Source organism: Aplysia californica, unplaced genomic scaffold (genome assembly GCF_000002075.1).
Source record: "Aplysia californica isolate F4 #8 unplaced genomic scaffold, AplCal3.0 scaffold00566, whole genome shotgun sequence".
NCBI lineage: Eukaryota > Metazoa > Mollusca > Gastropoda > Aplysiida > Aplysiidae > Aplysia > Aplysia californica.
The window spans coordinates 22122-39756 of NW_004797836.1; the positions used below are offsets into that span (position 1 = coordinate 22122).

The 17635-nt window shown below is 41.3% G+C and overlaps 1 protein-coding gene across 1 annotated transcript in view; it reads right to left on the reverse strand.

Annotated features, from left to right (window-relative positions):
• Positions 1-17635, reverse strand: part of LOC101846837 — a 33553-nt gene that overhangs the window by 9792 nt on the left and 6126 nt on the right. Inside the window, exons 2-9 of the mRNA XM_005106957.3 lie at positions 13872-13990; positions 10883-13480; positions 5035-8439; positions 4546-4704; positions 3908-3985; positions 2832-2993; positions 839-948; positions 83-293 (exon numbers count right to left, since the gene is read on the reverse strand). Of these exons, the coding sequence (XP_005107014.1) occupies positions 83-293; positions 839-948; positions 2832-2993; positions 3908-3985; positions 4546-4704; positions 5035-8439; positions 10883-13480; positions 13872-13983 (6835 nt within the window). The 5' untranslated portion in view covers positions 13984-13990. The remainder of the gene's footprint in view (positions 1-82; positions 294-838; positions 949-2831; positions 2994-3907; positions 3986-4545; positions 4705-5034; positions 8440-10882; positions 13481-13871; positions 13991-17635) is intronic.

A 17635-nucleotide genomic window follows, 5' to 3' on the forward strand; every position in this document is an offset into this window, starting at 1 on the left:
GGGGCATTGTTTGAATGAGGACCAGGATATCAACAAAACACACTTCACTATTAGAGAATCTAAAAACAGCCACCCAGTTTACCTAACATTCTGGCATAGTCTTTAGAAAACCAGTAGCGCAGTTCTTGTCCAGGCTCTATGTCCAGCCTGGTGACAAAAAACACAGAGTTTCCGTGCTGGAAGGCGATGAGGTTCTGCTCCAGAGAGAGGCGCGCTGGCTTGACAAACATGAGCCAGTTGGCGGAGTTCTCATCGCTGGTGTCCACCACTTTGATGTTGTTGCCAACAAATGTCTGAATAAACAGTGGACAGCAATTGAAAATGAATACATGACAAAATTCCATTTTATTGATTTCCTCCAAGGGCCACACACACAAACACACAAGCATACACGCACTCATTCACACACACACACACACACACACACACACACACACACACACACATACAATAATTCATCAAGATAACATAACATAATTACACAATGCCACATTAATCTTTAAAAAGAAATATCCACTCTTTTTTAACTTTCTCTGAGCTGACAATTTCAGGATTCATGCACGCATATATACAATAGTTTATCAAGATAACATAATTGCACAATGTCATACCAATCTTTAAAAAGAAATATCCACCGTTATGAGCTTCCTTTGAGGCTGAACATTTTGGATCCACACAGGCATACACACAACAATTTATCGATATAACACAATTGCATGTTTAGTCAATCTTTAAAATGAAATATCCACCATTTTTCTCTGAGGCAGAAAATGTCGGGGTCCGCAGGGGAAAATTTATTGTCAAGTTTGTGGAATGAGTGTTAACATTGACCACTTACCTGCCACAAGGAGAAACACCTTGTACTGCCCAGTTTATCGCATGAGACTGACGAGCCAATCAGCGGGCCGAATTTCGTTCTTACCCCAATCTTTTCTTTAGCAAACACACCTAAAAATGCAAGTAAACAACCACATTACTAGAACTTTAAAAAAACTAATACGCATATGCTTACTCATCAAAAAGTGTGGGTGTAATGCTTCAGAAACACAATGAGGTCACTTAGAGGTAAGACATCTGAATTCAGCATCCATCTTCTACAAGTTGAAGACAAATAGTGAATTGAAAACCAATGAAACTTTAATAATGCCACTTGACAGATTTGAACCAAAGTCATCGACACATGTAGCCCAGCCTGATATCAGCTGAGCTATCAGCACGTCTTTTAGTGTCTCTAAACACACTTACCTCTGACAAAGACAGGTTCTGGAAAGGTATTTGCTTTCCCGTTTTGTAAGCAGTGATGTGATGTTGAAGATAAAAAGACAAAAATTAAACACTACCCTTATCACCAGGGTTCATCAACAAGAAGACAGAAAAAATTCTGAGGGAAAAGATGGAGGACAATTAGAATCTTTTTATTTTTTATTAAACATTTGCCACAGTCATCTGCAACCCCCCCCTCCCCCCCCCCCCCCCCCCCCCCAATATTGCCAGTTTATAGTATCTTGCCCTGCAATTAAAAAAACAGTGCAACAGAATAAAAGACACAAGAGGAGACCAATTTTTTATTGCTACAACCTCAACAGTCAAGTAGAAACAAAGGCAGAAAATAAATTACCCCTCCCTCCTTTCCTCTTTTTCATTTGAAAATTATTCTTCTCTTGAACATGAACAACAGGAAAATATCAAAGTGAAATTTTTGTAATTTTTTCATGAACTCTGCAGATGCATTGAGAAACATGCCTTGTACATGAATATATGAACTCACTGGCTACCCGCCATGTTTGTCTTTGATATACCCTGCGTATCTGCTATTTCAATTTTTTCCAAAAGATCATTGTGACGAAGTCACAAAACTTTGCACACTTATTAAGGACATAATAAAGATTCTAAGACAACAAATAGAATGCAATTTCCTTATTTCACCTAATTTTTAGAAAACAAAAAAATAGGTACGGAAATTGCTGCTGGAACCATGATTGGACCTCAAATAGGGACCCAGGAAAACAAATCAAATGTGAATTATATGCAATTTAAAAAATTTGTTTCCTATTGTTTGAGGCACATACACATAGATAACACAAAAAGAATCAGTGATGGCAACGGTCTGTCCAATTGTCACAGTTTATTACTTTATTAGAGCCAGTAACTCTCCTCCATGTGATAAACACGGAAACATGGTCCTATGCTCAATGGCACTTGGCACTTTGAGCACCAGAAGTGCGTTTCTAGTTTCTACTCTTTTCCTGCTCTTTCGGAGCGGAAGTGGTTGTAGTTTCTAAAAGCAGTACCCATGACGCATATGCTGTGGTAATAACATAAAAAAAACCTCTGAACTCAAAAACTGCAGGAGCTGCGGGACAGGTAGTCAGAGGAAACAGTACTAAGACCACATCATATGCAGCAAGGGCAGCCAGTGAGTTAATAATAATAATAATAATTGCATTTATATAGCGTATATCCATGCTCAAGAGCATGGTCTATGCGCTTTACAACTATTATTACCCCAGCAGACCCTCTGAGAACACTCAGAAACATTCTCAGCTTCCGAGGAAGCATACAGTGCAAGCTGCGGATTTCACGCGCTCAAACACTATCAAACTGACAAGATCTTTCACTGTCTATAGCCGGGTACCCATTTCCACCTGGGTGAAGTGAGGAAAATTTGTGCAAAGTGCCTTTCCCAAGGACACAACGTCGGGCCCCTGACGGGATTCGAATCCACGACCTTACGGTTGCGAGTCTGAGAGCCTAACCACTAGGCCACCGACGCCACAATAATAAGAACAGGGTAAACATTGATGATAACATAGATTCAAAACTGCACAAACCGGTGTTATTTGAATGTCCGACCACAGAGGAAATGTTCAGCTTCAGACAAGTGGGCAGGGTCAGCCTTGCATGTGACAGTATGGGAGAATCAGCGACGTATGTGTAGTTGCTGGGGTGGAATTTGCACTGAGTTTTGTATGTTGTGTTGCATTCAACACAGACTGAAAAAAAGTAAAAACAGAAAAAAAATTGGATTTTTTAAAATGCAGTAAGACAGGATGAAGACATTAAATTTTTACTTTCTCATTTAGAAAAAGAGTTGATGTTTTAGAGTAACAGCTTACACCTGGTTGACCCAGTAGCGGTCACCATATTTGCCCTTAAACAGATTAGAGAAAGAATATTTTGAATAACAATGATTTCAGCATACCAATTCACTTCAATCATTTCTGATAAAGGAAGCATGAACAAACCAACTACAGCCTGCCCAAGTCGTAATTTTTCTTCTTTTTTTTCCTGGTTCAACTATTCTGTAAGTTAAGAAAAGTTTCCCACCATAAAAATGTTCAGATACAGGAAACTTTCTCAATATAAAAGAGTTTGAAGCTTCTTGGAAGAAAAAAATTAAATCCTCAATAAATAAAAAAATCCATTAATAGAAGGAAAATAGGTCACAACAGTTTTGTAGAACTTTCCCTAGATGCAAACTCTCCTGCACACTGGAGGGTCAGATTAAAGGAACTATGAGAAAAGAACTAACAAAAAAGGGTGGAGGGATGAAATGGAAATCTTCCTGAATCATGCAGGTATCTCAAATATTTTTCACTTCACCGGCTGCATTGCTCTTCCCCTTCATGGGCCTGAAAACTGTCAGTGAATTAATTGAGTTGCTTTGATCGACTTAAAATGAGAAAATTTCAACAATATCAGCCAACTTTCTTTTGACTGCTTCTTAGAAAGTCACAATAACACTTAAACTGCTGAGACCTATCTCTTAAAATAATATTTATTATTTCCCCTGCAAACATTCCCACTGTCCATATTTCAAAATCAGTCGAGTAACTTTAATGTTCTTTCGACATTTCTTGTCCTAAAAATTAAGCTTCGAAAAGGCATTTTATCAGCATCTTCTTACAGCTTCCTGATTCCAGCGCACCATCACTTGGGCCGACTTTTCCATCTGACTGTCCACCCTTGACGTACATCTCATACACTGTAGGAAGTAAAATACACTTGTCAGTCTCATACATAGAAATCATTAGGAAATTAAATCCTTTCGTCATTATTAACCATAGGAGTCAGTTGTACATTTGACAATAGCGTACATGTGAAATGAAAAGCCCATCAACATTGATCTGCTTTCTCACAAAAGAACTACAATAAAAATGTATTTTGCCATTCAAAAAGAATTATTCATATTATAAAGCACATTTATGCCACAATCATTCACTTCTGTTTCGTTTGACCAGGAAGAATGGTAGACATTTAGTTCTCATCAGTACATACATTTTTCAATTGAAGAAAAATTTATCACTAAAAAGAAGGTGCAGTATTTCTTTACCTGAAATGTAAACAAGCAAAGGGAAAGAAAGCACCCTTAAAAAAATAATGCATTGAACTCTATAGCAAATAGGCATTTCAAAATTCCAGGCATATATTATTAAATACTCTACCAAGTGCCTAGTCACAGGAGATGAACTATTGTAGCTTTAGAAAGTGTGCAGCATTCATGAAACTAAGTCTGATCTATAACACACAGTACAACATACTGACCAGAGAGAGAAGGGAAAGTGCCGTTGTACATGGTCATCTCACTGGAGTCAGGCAAGGCTGCTTGGTCAGCCACGCTGGGAGGAGAGAAGGAAGCACTGGGAAGTACAGGTTGTTTTCCTGCACCAGGATCCTCACTGAATCGAAACTCCAGGTGTAGGTCTAGAGTGGGGTGCAGAAAAAAAAACATTAAGAAGAACAGCAACAACTACTGGGATAAACCAAATAAAAACGACAAATAACTTGAGCTAAAAAATTATCAAATTTCAAAGAAACTTGAAGTTGAGAAAGCAATACGACATTGTATGAGCCAAAGTGAAAGTCAAACTAACCGTGAATTGTGAAAGAAGTTAATATGAAAAAAGGAAGAAAACATGGACAAACAATGTGAACTGAAATTACATTACATGAAGTTGGAAATATTTCCCATTCACAAACAAAAATCTGTAACTTATCATATGTTATCCGATCTGAGAAGAGATGTCCACTCACCAGGCTGTGCAGAGCTGTATGGAATGTCACACGGCAGGACGGCTGGACTGGGCAGCACCGGTGCTTCGGAGGCTATGGCACACTGCTGGGAGTAGACAGCCACACCAGACTCCAGGCTGGCCCCAGTGTAGTAGTGACCAGAGTACTGGTCACCCATATACTCCACTGGGTTTGAACTTTGACTGGGATACAGAGTGGATGAGTTGGGATGAGCATGAGCAAGATCTGTACTGTAGGTCTGGTGGCTTTGACCTTCTGAAGAGGCTGGCATTCCGTCCAAGGAGTAAGCAGCAAGTGTCTGAGCCTGCCCTTGGGAACTGGGGTGGTCAAAATGCTGCAAGGCCTGCTGCTCTGGGCGGTTGTGAAGGTCAAAGTATAAAGCATTATTGTGTGCTTCTCCCCTGAACTCTGGAAGATGCTGTAGGCGCTCAGAATCCAAGAAAGGATTCGTCATGGACATGTTGGACTTACTCATGTCCTGAATACCGTAAGTTGTGTTGTCTGTCATGCCTTCTAACATATACGAAGCATTGATCTGTCCATCCAAATTGGAACTGCTTTCGGGGTTATAAGAATTATCAGCAGAGCTCTCAAACGTGGTCCTATACACTCCAGTTTTAAATGTAGTAGCAGAACTGTCGTAACCAGGCTGCTGAGAATGAATGGCATCAATATGAAGGAAATTGTCCTGTGAAGCAGAGTAGACATCACTTTGAGAGGTACTATTGTTCGATATGTCTTTGTGAAGATGTGGCTCATGGCTACTGGTATCTAGGTATGGGCGATCCATGTGGCAGTCAAAATGAGGTTGTCTGTGATTACCAGTCGAGAGGTCAAAATTCACATCCCCAATGTCAAAAGACTGGTGTCCTACCTCATCCACAGATTGTGACAATGTTTGGAAAGCAGAGCTGTTTGAGCTCAGGTTCACGTGCCCAGACACCACACTGTCATCTCCAGATTTCGACAAGTGCGAAGACGGAGGAACACACGAGTTCACCTGGAACGCATCATGGACATGATCACCCAGCTGCACTTGGCCATTCCTTTGGTCCCCATGCTCATATGTTGCCAGGACTGAGGCATGAACCTCACCAGCCATTTTTCTTTCTTCAGGAACCATTTCTTCCGTGTGTGAGGAGTCCAGATTTACTGTGACTGTCAGAGGGACAGAGCATGTTTTGCAGTGGTAACTATGTAAGCAGCCACTGTGGGCCATGGCTGAGGGTGTTGAGTCTGTATTATGATGAGGGGGGCTTAGAGTTTTCCCCTCAGATGTTTCATTGCTGAGGGTGAAGTTCAAAGCATTAGAGGAAGTCTGTTCATTCAGTGAACTATTCTGTTGATGATGAGAAGAATAATTGCAGGCAATGAGATCTAAACCACTAGGTGTCTGGGTATAATGTGCAGCGTCAGAGGACAAGACCTTTATTGGAGCTGGAAAAGTTGCTACTGAGGACGCCAGGGAAGGATTATTGCTCAAAGAAACGGCTGGTCCGTCATTGACCCTTTCCACAGGGAGCATTTTTCCTGAAAACGAGAGACCACCACTATGATTATTCATCTGGTGACTCGCAACATTTTCCGTTTCCTGATCCTGCTCTGCATTTGCAGTAGGCGCTGTTAAAAGATCTTGATGATTTGTCAGGAGAGGTGTGGGGACCCGATTCAACAAATTGATCAGCATTGTGTTGGGGGTCATTGGGGGATTGATGCTGTTATCCGCAGCATGGCTAGAACTGACCAACAATGGCGACTTAGGACTGACTACGTCCACCGCTGTACTAGAAGTCACATTGCCAGGACTGTTGTCAGAGGTGACAACAATTTGTTGTTCCTCCATGTGGCTACCGGACAGTGAACATTGAGAATCCATTGGTTGACAGTGGGATGGGTTTGGAAGCTGCGCATCGTACCGCAGCTCCTCTGGATACAAAGACTGTGGAGTGTACAAGCTGTGAGAAAAGTTGTGTTGTAAGTCCGTTTCAAGAGAAGAATGGTGTGAATGGGAGACTGGGGTGGTGGGGCAAGCAGGAACAGGGAAAGTAAAGTCAGTCCTTTCAACTGTGGAAACTGGCGCTTCCTTGTCTTTCAAGAGATCCACAACATCTTTACTACAGTTTTGGGGCAACTGATGACTTCTGTAGTCTTGAACACTTTCTTGGATTCTACAGTCTACCTTCCCATGCTGCTGATGGACGAGGTCACTCAGAGACAGTGGACTATGGCTGCTGTAGCTGTTTTGCCCTCTGTTCATCTCCATTTGCTGTTCTGTGTCCGACAGTGACAAAGCTTCTGTTGGTTTAGTCAAAGCAGTGTTGTGCATCAAACCCTCCTCTGAGTGCTTCGACAGATTCACAGGCTCCTCAGAGGTAAAAGCAACAGGATCCTTGACACTGGTACATGTTGTAAGCTCGCTGAGTGGCCCAGTATCTGACTCGGCATCCATATCACAGTCCTCACCGGTCTCAATGACTAGTGCAGACGAAGTAGATCTTGACCCAGATGATACAACACTTTCATTGTCACTATCTTCTGCTGGAGACTTTGACTCATTTTTTATAGAATCAAAACGTATTATTTGACCAGTACCAGAAACAGATTGGGGTCTAGATACTAAGCTTTTTGATACATCCAGGGTTTCAGTACACACTTTACTCTTTCTGCCATCTGAACATGAAGTATGGGAAGAGCAGTTTTCCTTCACTTGATCCATTTTTCCATTGCTTGTGGAAGAGCAGTCAGCAGTAACTGTGGGGCTGTGCTGTCTGATACCACGGGGAGACGTGATGACAAAGTAGCCCTCTGTGGTTCCCCGACTCCGCATTAGTGCTTGCAAGTGACGAATCCCTGCAGCTGATAAAACCAGCTTTGAACTATCCTTGGATGGAATCAACATTTTACTGGTAGATGGCCTTACAGTAGGCAAGCATTGCAAGCTCGATACTCCTTTCAGGGTTGGGGGGCCAGATGTGCACGAGTCAGATGTATTAGTGAAAGTTGCTGTACTCATCACAGAGCCAATATTGGCTTGCTGGACTAGGCTCAGCTCAGTATTTGTGGTCTGCGCCGCGGAGGTTGAGCATGACGTTAACGGTGACACTTGACTCAACTTCAAAATGGCACATGCTGTTTCGTTCTTTACTGAGTTGCAGTTAGATGTTCTCTCTTGCTGTGTAGTAGTCACCTGCATCTCTTTTGTTGACCAACTGTCAAATGGTTCATTCTTGTTCACACAGACATCTGCACTCACAGTCAAGGAGACGGATGTGGTGGGGGCCAACTGGGTTGACATGACTGTTGACTTACAGTCACCTGCATGGAGCTGCGATGGGACTGTTGCTTGAGACACTCCGGAGCTGCTGTTGGTGATTGATCTTGCTAAATTGGGATGCTTTATCACAGCTGAAACAAGAACAGATGACATGGATAAGTACAGTTCCAAACACTGAGCATGGAAGATCTACTTTCTAATTAAAACACAAATGTTAACATCAATCTATCATTGAGCTAAAATTCTGCGTGCATTGAGAAATTGAAACAAGTGTAAGTTCTCAGGTTACCAATTGAAATGGCCACAATTAAACTACCAAACAAACAAAAAATCATAACTTATTGATGCAAAGCTAAAAACTGCATTTCAGGTATTTCACGCAAACAGTAAATGACGGTAAATAAAAATCCAGTTGACTCAAAATCGGGAGCCAGAAGGGTTTTTATTGTACACAGGCTACTTTCAAGGAATGCAATGTTTTGGTCCAACATAGAAGTAAATATCACATTAGTGACAAAAGCTTTGCTGATTCTCTCCATCATTTTTTCAGTGTCTGGAAGCAATTAAAAATGGCCCCACTTCTTTTTCGCTCGGGGTGGGTTAGTATTTCAATTGTTTGTGTTCCTCAGAGATAGAAAATATATAGTAAGATATAAAAAAAGAAACACAGAGCTGAAATGCCCATGCAATGAGCTATCATCCAGATCAAAAAAAGTTTTTTAAATCAATCACTTATGGCAGTGGGAAGAAAGCAAGCAATCAAAAATGAATGTGTTTCAACTTCTAGGATTAGTATCATGTTGCAGCTGCTCTTCTTATGTATGTAATCTAAATGAGGATGCATAACAGAAGTTTGGAGACCATTGACCCCATAGTTGTCCAGTCATGAGGTTTTTCATGACACAGCATAAATTAAAAAACAACAAAAGAAGAACTGTGCGAATCTCAAACATTCAATGCTTTTCTCACTAAAAACACACTGCAACTCTTCCAAACCACCTTAAAATTCGAAAGGAAGTTGTTACAAATGAAAATTCGAGAGTAGGAACAGTGTTTCAGGCAAATATAAAACTAGAACCAAAGGCAAAGAAACAACAGTTTGCACAGCTCTCGGCGGGGTAGCATACATACAGCAGTCTCCGCCTAAACACACGCCATACAAAAGCATACTCTGCTCAAAAGCACTCTTTCGTCATATGACTGCTTTTTTACTATATAATTCAGGCGTACAAATGCATGGTCACTCCTTCTAAAGGAACGCTTCGATTCGCGAAACAAGCCAACAAGTCTAGACAACCGGATATTTGGCAAGACTGCCCCCCACGCAGAACAAAGAGAGTGACGGACAGAGTTTTCACACCCTACTTTCCACGGACGCATCTAAGGTCTAGGACAGGTCGAGTTATATGTTGGAGGGGGGGGGGGGGGGGGGGGAGCTGACTGAAATGTCTATTGAATGGTCACTCGAGTAGAAAGGTGTCTTTGAGAGGTTTCTGACTGGTGTTTTAGTTACCGTACTGCATTGGTAGTGTTTGGTTAGGCCTATGATGCTCAACAAGCGTGAATACTGTAGAACACAATAGAGGCCTCTATAGGATTAAAGATTATTCAAGTAATAAACAGTGCTTGAAGAACTTATAATGTAGATGTTCAACGAATTACTACAGAAAAGAATCTCGGAATGTCTGATTCTGATGTCCTCCATACATTTATTAAGTTGCAATAAATAACACGCAGTCAGGAGTGGTCGCTTGGAAAGCTGCGTGACTAAGCGCTTTTCCCGATGACAATCACTATCACCAAAAGTTTCCTCTTATCTGCTCTCGACATTTTATAGTGCGTATCACTGCAGTAAGACCAGTCTTTCTGCCTCCCCCCCACCCATCCAACGCCTTTGTGTTCATAATTCATAACTGCTGTCGAGGAATTCTTCACAAAGCAGTCACGACATGTCGTCACAAGATTGCCTCTTTTCCTCCGTTTGCACAGGTTCAAGTAAATGCACACTCCATACAAACACACACTAAGGGGCCCTCCTGAGCACCATGCGTTTAGGCAGAGACTAGTGTATTGTGAGAACCATGTGTTGCCCCTCAGCGGCTTAGCGGAGAGAATCGGTTAAGTACCAAAAGGTCACAACTGGTACACGGAAGATTAAACAATAATGGAATCACGCAACTTTAAAGCATTCATTCTAGACATTTTAACATTTTAAGATCCTCAAAGGCATAAGACTTCAAAAAAAGTTCTTTGTGACGTTCCACCCTCAATGGTGATTTTATGCAGTCCAAAGGAAAGCTTCCTCTTGTTACCTTTCTCCTACATAATCACTGCTGCCGCGACTTGTGTGTTATTCGTTCCCCAACAAAGTTGTGCTGCCTAAAACAGTACGTAACTTATAAATAAAAGCAGAGAACACTACTGACAAAACGAGTGCATTACTTATATTTAAAAAGTCAGAGAGCAGAGCTAATCAAAGTAGTGTATTACTTATTCACAAAGAAAAAATCTGAGTGCCCTGTTCACCCAAATATGACGTTGTTTACTTCTGAAGTCACAATCTCCTGAGCTTACCTTGTCCAGATAGGGCTTGACTTTGCTGCTGCTGCTGGAATGGCGAAGGGACAACGGTGAAGGACATTCTTGGGGCAGAAGTCAACGAAGTGAAGGAATTCACCATAATCAGGGAGGTGGGTGTTGAACCCGGCTGTCCACCAGAGGATGGTGCAAGTTTTACAATATTTGGCCTGATGAGTCCTTCGTTACTTAAATAGGAACATCCTTCTGTCAAAGACACAGTCTTAGGAGTAACATCCATTGCACAGTTGCTCCTGTTATTATTATTATTTGAGCCTGCTGGATCTAATTCCTGCATTATTACTTCAGACGATTTCAAGGAAGTTTCTTTGACAACACTTCCACTCATAGGGGCAGAAAACAGTACTGCAACTGGACTGGGAGCAAAATGTGACATTTTGGTTGATGCAGAGGCATGGTGAAGAGGAGAATCTTTAGACTCGTCAGTGCTTTCTCTTACATTATGCTCAACTGTTTCCTTTTCAGTCCTGGCAAAAGCCGAGTTGTAAAATGGTGACTGTGGCAGCATTTGACTGGAGCTTACTTGCTGAAGAACTTTTACACCAGATTCTAAAACGAGGGCTGGTACTTGACATATTGATTTTGTCGGAGAGGCAGAGGGAGTGAAAATAGAATGACTCCCATGTGAAGCATGTCCTTGAAGCATGGGCTGACGACTGTTGAAAACAGAACCAGCAACATGCACTGATGTGGTCCCTTCTGACCGACTTCTCCCATTCAGGGGTAAGGGTGTTGTATAGTTAGGAAATGATAATGCTGCACTGGGGGACGCGGTCACGTTACATGTGCTTTGTGATGGACAGGAAGCAATAGCATTTGATGGTGGTGTGTTTTGAGTATCAACAGTTAAAGGAAAAGAAACTACAAAAGGAGAAGCCGAAGGAACTATTGGAGAACTCCCTGAACTTACGGCAACAATACAAGGTCCATTTGGGGTTGTGAAAGGAGTATTCCCTGCTGGGGGTGCATTTGGGGAATTCCCTAAATCAAGGGAAACTACACAAGGACTAGCAGGAGGTGCAGAAGGGGAATTTTGTGAAGTCAAGAAAACTATACAGGGACTAGCTGGGGGTGCTAAAGGGGAATTCCCTGAATTTAATGAGACAATACAAGGACTAGCTGGGGGTGGTAAAGGGGAATTCCCCGAATTTAACGAGACAATACAAGGACTAGTTGGAGGTGCTAAAGGGGTATTCCCTGAATTTAAAGAAACTACACAAGGAGTTGCTGAGGGAGCTGGTTGGATATTCCCTGAATTCAGGGAAACTCTGCTAGGGTTAGGTGGAGGCATCAATGGGCTATTCCCTGAAGTGGGAGTCTGCGTTTTGGAGTCCTGGGCTGGGTTGGTCATAGCAGGAAGGGCAGGGTCAGGAATAAAGCTGGTGCCATTAAAATGATAAGGGGCTTGAGTCAAATTCTGTAACAATGCATCTCCTTGCGGAAAAGAATTAGGTAATTTAGGAAGAAGCAAAGGTCGAGCTTTAGGAATGACGGTTACAGTCTTATTACCTTTCTCAGTAACATAGTTACTATGGGGATCAATGCTTCTGTCTACAATGGCGACTACAGCTTGACATGGTTGTTCCCGTCCCGATGTCCCTGTTGTGCCCTCACCATTAGCAGATTGGGCATTTGGGGCAACTACCACTGCCACGGGGAGAGGTAGGAGGTGTCCAGGAACGTTGTTCTTCATGCCAGGGACCCTAACACTGCCTGGCACACTTTGCACCCCTATATTATGTGGCTGACCTGCAGGCCTCACAGCAAAAGGGGAATAAACCATGGTTCTTAAATTCGAGTGAACATTACTTGAGCATGGCTTGGGACCATCAGTGCTTGGGTCAGAAATGCGGGCCACTGACTGGGAAATTAAGACAGAGGGGACAGTTTCATTAGGCACAGCAGACATTGTTATCTGGGAAGACGCCCTGGTATTTTGATGAGTCACAGATGAAGCCTCCCTATCGACAGCAGATTTGAGGCTTCCCTGTATTGCACCATTAGAGACTCCAGTCTCCATGGAGGATGCATCAGTTGTCTTTAACTGGGGGCTAAGCTGTATGTACGGTCTGTTCTCTGGCTGAGATAAAGCTTGTGGAGGGATAGTAGTATTAACTAACACATATCCAGGTGCATGTCCAGTGTGGGGCAACAGCACAGGTTTGCTTTCACTCCTTTTGTCTGGTGTGACCAACTGCTGAACCTCTACATCTGGAGGGGACTTCCTCACCATGGCTCTGATCTGAGAAGGAAGCAATGGAGGCTGCAGCTTATAATTCTTTCTACTACAAAACTTTTTGGGAGCAGGTTTTGCACCAGCTCCTGGTTTTTTCTTTTTGTTCAGATTGTAATTGGCTCTACCGGTGACGCTGCTGGTGACAACTGTTCCATTAGCTTGAGGCTCCAGTGGGGGTATGATAGATGTTCCCCCTGCGCTTAGCTCATTCAGCTTTTGCAGACCCGGGGAGAGAGATGAAGACAGCGAAGAGGACAGTGACTCCAGTAATTTTAGACAAGAAGTGTCCTCTTGACCATCTTCAGGCATGTTTTGAACAGGCAGTACCTTGACAGATTCTGAAAAAAAAATGACCATAACATATGCATGCATTATAATCATATCGGTATTTAATTTTAAGATATAAAAAAGAACATCAGCACAGTTGTTACAAAATGTTGGGAATCCACAAATGTGCTCACAGAAATAAGTGATAAGCATGAGGTTAAAAACACCTTACGGTAAATAGTAAATGTCTTTTAAAAAATCCCCAGAAGCCCGTATTCATTAAAGTATGACAAAGACATAATAATTATTAGATGATTTTTAAAAAATTATTTTCACTTTTTTTTTTGTTAGCCTCAATTTATTAGCGAACAAACATTTGTCTACGCAGTAACAGTTGGAAGATGTCTTGCTTACAAGCTATAGTAATATTGAAAAAAATATGTTGTATTCAAAAAACGGTACCCGAGTTCCATCCATCCTCTGAATTTTCAAGGTCACATAATGTGCCAGCAGCAGCAATGCTCACAGCCTTGGTCAACTGGTCAGCACTGATGGAAGGAAAACTATCTGCCATTTCCAACCTGGAAGATAAGAAAATCAAGAATAGGCCTCCTACTAAAAACAAATCAGTTTAAAGAAAGTACAATTTCAGTAACATCCCAAAGACATCCACATGAAACAGAGTACAAATACCACAATTCTGATGCAAAAATTTGAACAGAATATCTTCTGATAAAATTCAATTTTATGATTTTAACAGAACAATTTTTAACACAATAAAGTAGCAAGAACAGCAGTACCTTTTGTGAATCCTCAATCTAATTCAAACAAAAGAAACATGTGTATTTATATTAAAATAGGGTTCCACTTACGTATGTATCATTTTGGCACAGACAGTTGAAGACAAAAGGCTTGAATTTGAAAAAGACCCCAAAAAAAAGAGGCATGACAGCAAAGTATGAACAGTGAAATGGTACAGTGAGATTAGAAAGAGTTCGCACCCAGATTGTGCTCTGATACAAGCTTAGGATTGTGATAAAGTCCAATCTGCTGAAGTGGTGATAAACTGAAAACGGTGCAATCCCAAGGAATTATCCTCTCTCTGATCTTGGTGTTGATATTCAAAGTTGTGACCATAAACAAGACACTGAGCACTGAACCCTATAGAATACTGATCACACACTTGACCAATACTTTTAACATCACTTATAATTAACAATCAGCTAATCTTCTGATTCTTGATTAAAGATTACCCAGTGCATATTGCTCATCTGATTGATTTTTTAATACAGTAAGGGTCAGCAGACTTTCCTTCGTGGAGACGAAAAATCAACCAATTTGACACAATTCCATAAAAATCCAGCAAAATCAAATATAGTTTGTTTATCTAAGTCACAAATTCGGTGCATCTCATCCATTGGGTGAAAACAGCCAATCTCAAGGCTGGTAACGCCTATGAATCACATGACATTGCAAGTGACACAGAATGTGATAATTACAATGCAGATTCGGAGCTCAGGCTAGTGGAATTCAAGAATCACTCAACACAGCAAATGTGAAATACAGCAGTCAGCACTTGAAAGAAATGGCTGTGTTGTGAACACAGTCATCATGCCTACAACAAGGATAAATATGACCTCAGCACCAAGTTTTTCAGTCACAAGAGGTCAAGGGTTTCTCTGCTTTAAGTCAAATTTAATCATGAAGCAAGGTAGGGGTTATTCATAGAGTGTACTGAAGCAACCATTAAATGACACAACCTAATCCTGCCAAAGGGTACCCCTTCTAAAATAAACCTTCAGATTGTTAGACACATTAAATATAATAAGCTTGATAAAACTCAATAGCAGTCTTGGAGTAATAGGTTCAAGCAAAAAAACAAAGAGAAATGAGAAAGGGATAAAATTAGGTTACAAGTTCAAAGTTAGTTTAATAAAGAAGGTTTGGCAGTGACTAGTACATTCACTGGTGGAAGTTACAAATAAAGCCGGGTCACGACATGAGGCTGATCCACTTTTAATGCAAAGTAAGCAGAGGTGCCAACTGGCGACGGAAAAAAATCCTGAATTTTTCGGACCTCATCAAAACATGTGTGCAGTCTCAAAACTTATGAATCATATTGTCTAATGAATCCTGTATCAAGACTATTTTTATAAAGACCAATACAATATCTGAAGTATTTCAGAAATTTGGATTACAGTAGTCTCGGCCTAAATGCACGGTGCTCGGGAGAGCTCTTTAGCATGTGTTTATACGGAGCGTGCGTTTACATGAACCTTTGCAAAGGGAGGAAGGGGCGCAGTCATCTCAATTCCTTATTACTCTAGGTGACCAGTCATTTTCGATTAATTTGATCCCCAATATCTCCCGATCTAAAGATGCGATGTCTCCACATGGGGTCTCATTTTAAAGGGCTACTTCAACCCGACAAGACGATGTAATTTTCTCTTGTGTGCGTTCACTAGTGTTAATCCTGCTTGCTGAGAAAAGCAGTCTATCCTTTATTACTTTTAAAGCAACTTGCATCTATTTATTTTTATTTAAAGTTATTTTTCTCAGTAATTGAGCATACAATTAATTTTTTCCCCCTTGATTACTCTTGAGAAAATAGTACTGAGTTACATGAGGGAGTGAGAACATTGTACGTATTCTGTGTGATTCATAGTGACCGATTTAGTGTAGATCTTGGAGTGTGAAAGTACCCCAATCCTCATTCACCTTGTTTGGATTTCTTCTGCTTTTTTGCTGTGGAGTATTGGAACATTAATATTCATAATGGAGTGCCATGATGAAGCGTCCCATGTTCGGTATATTCAAGAACTTTGTAGAACATGGGGTGGTAGAAGTCTATCAGGAAAAGAGAAATTCCAAAAGAGAAAAGCGTACAAATGCATTGTTTTTGCACACTATATCTTGTTGGTATTTGGGGTTACGATAGCAGTTGATGATAGGAGTAAACATTCTTCGACGATATGTTATGCCTGTACCAACAAGATAAAGCGCAGTAGGACCCATTCGTTTGAGGGAACTATAATAAACCCAAGAAAAGCAGCTGAAACCTCCTCAAATTTGTGGACAGCTTTTCGGTCTGATATACGCGCTAGTGACTGTTCGATAGGCACACACTATCATCATACATCAATAGGGAGAAAGAAAATTCCAGTAGAATTAGTAACAACGAAAACATTAGAAACTACAAAAACAACACATTCACCACTTAGATCTACGTTTGAAGACTCGGCAAACACAACAAGTAACTCAACTGCAGAGCCATCTACACACACAGATGACAATACTAGTCATGAAGAAAGACAGGACGAAGACATCGCATCTCTCGATACTAGCGCTGCATCATCAACCACAGGCCACAGTGAGTTTGAGCTTCAACTCCCCCCTATTGCTACATCCACGCCATCCAAACCTAGACAGCTAATGGTAGATAGCAGCATTTCTCCAGCATTTAAACACCACAAGCTCTTCTCTCAGTCTCTAGAGATCTCCCCAACGCGACCACTAACAAAAGAAGAAGAAAAACTTAATACTCATTTAGTTAGGAGAAAATTAAACAATTCAAGTACCAATACGATACAGTGCAAAACAAGAGGACAACCCATAGTACTCACAAAACTTATAAAGGCCAGAAAAGAAACATCAACAGCTAAGTCATCCACTAAACGTCAACGCTCACATTTGCTTTCATCTGTCAGGACACATATCGCAGGCTCATCACAGGAGAGCATCACAACACAACACGCAGCAGAATTAAAGCACACAAAAGTAGCTACTCGAAAAGGTATTTGTGAAAAGGCAGGCATCAACTTAAAACCACACATGAGTAATCAATCTGTGATGGCGATGAAGGAAGCAACAGGCCTCACATGGAGCCAGCTCAGGCAACAAAGACGTTTTCTCAAACAAGCTGGTCTCTCGTTGCCGAATGAGCAAGAACAAAGAAGAGCTATGGAAGGTCTGTTTGCTGACGATATTGTCACACAGGTGGAAAACTTTGTTGACACCACTGGGCAGATTCACAGCACACTACTTGGGAGGGTTGCCAATAGAACAGACTTTATAGTTAGGCTTCTAGAAACACACAAACAGCAAGGTACACTCCACTATCCCAACAGATGAAATATGGATGAAATTCGGGGGTGACCACGGCAAGAATAGTAGGAAATGTACAATGCAAATTGCAAATACTAGGAAACCAAATTCAAAACACAACA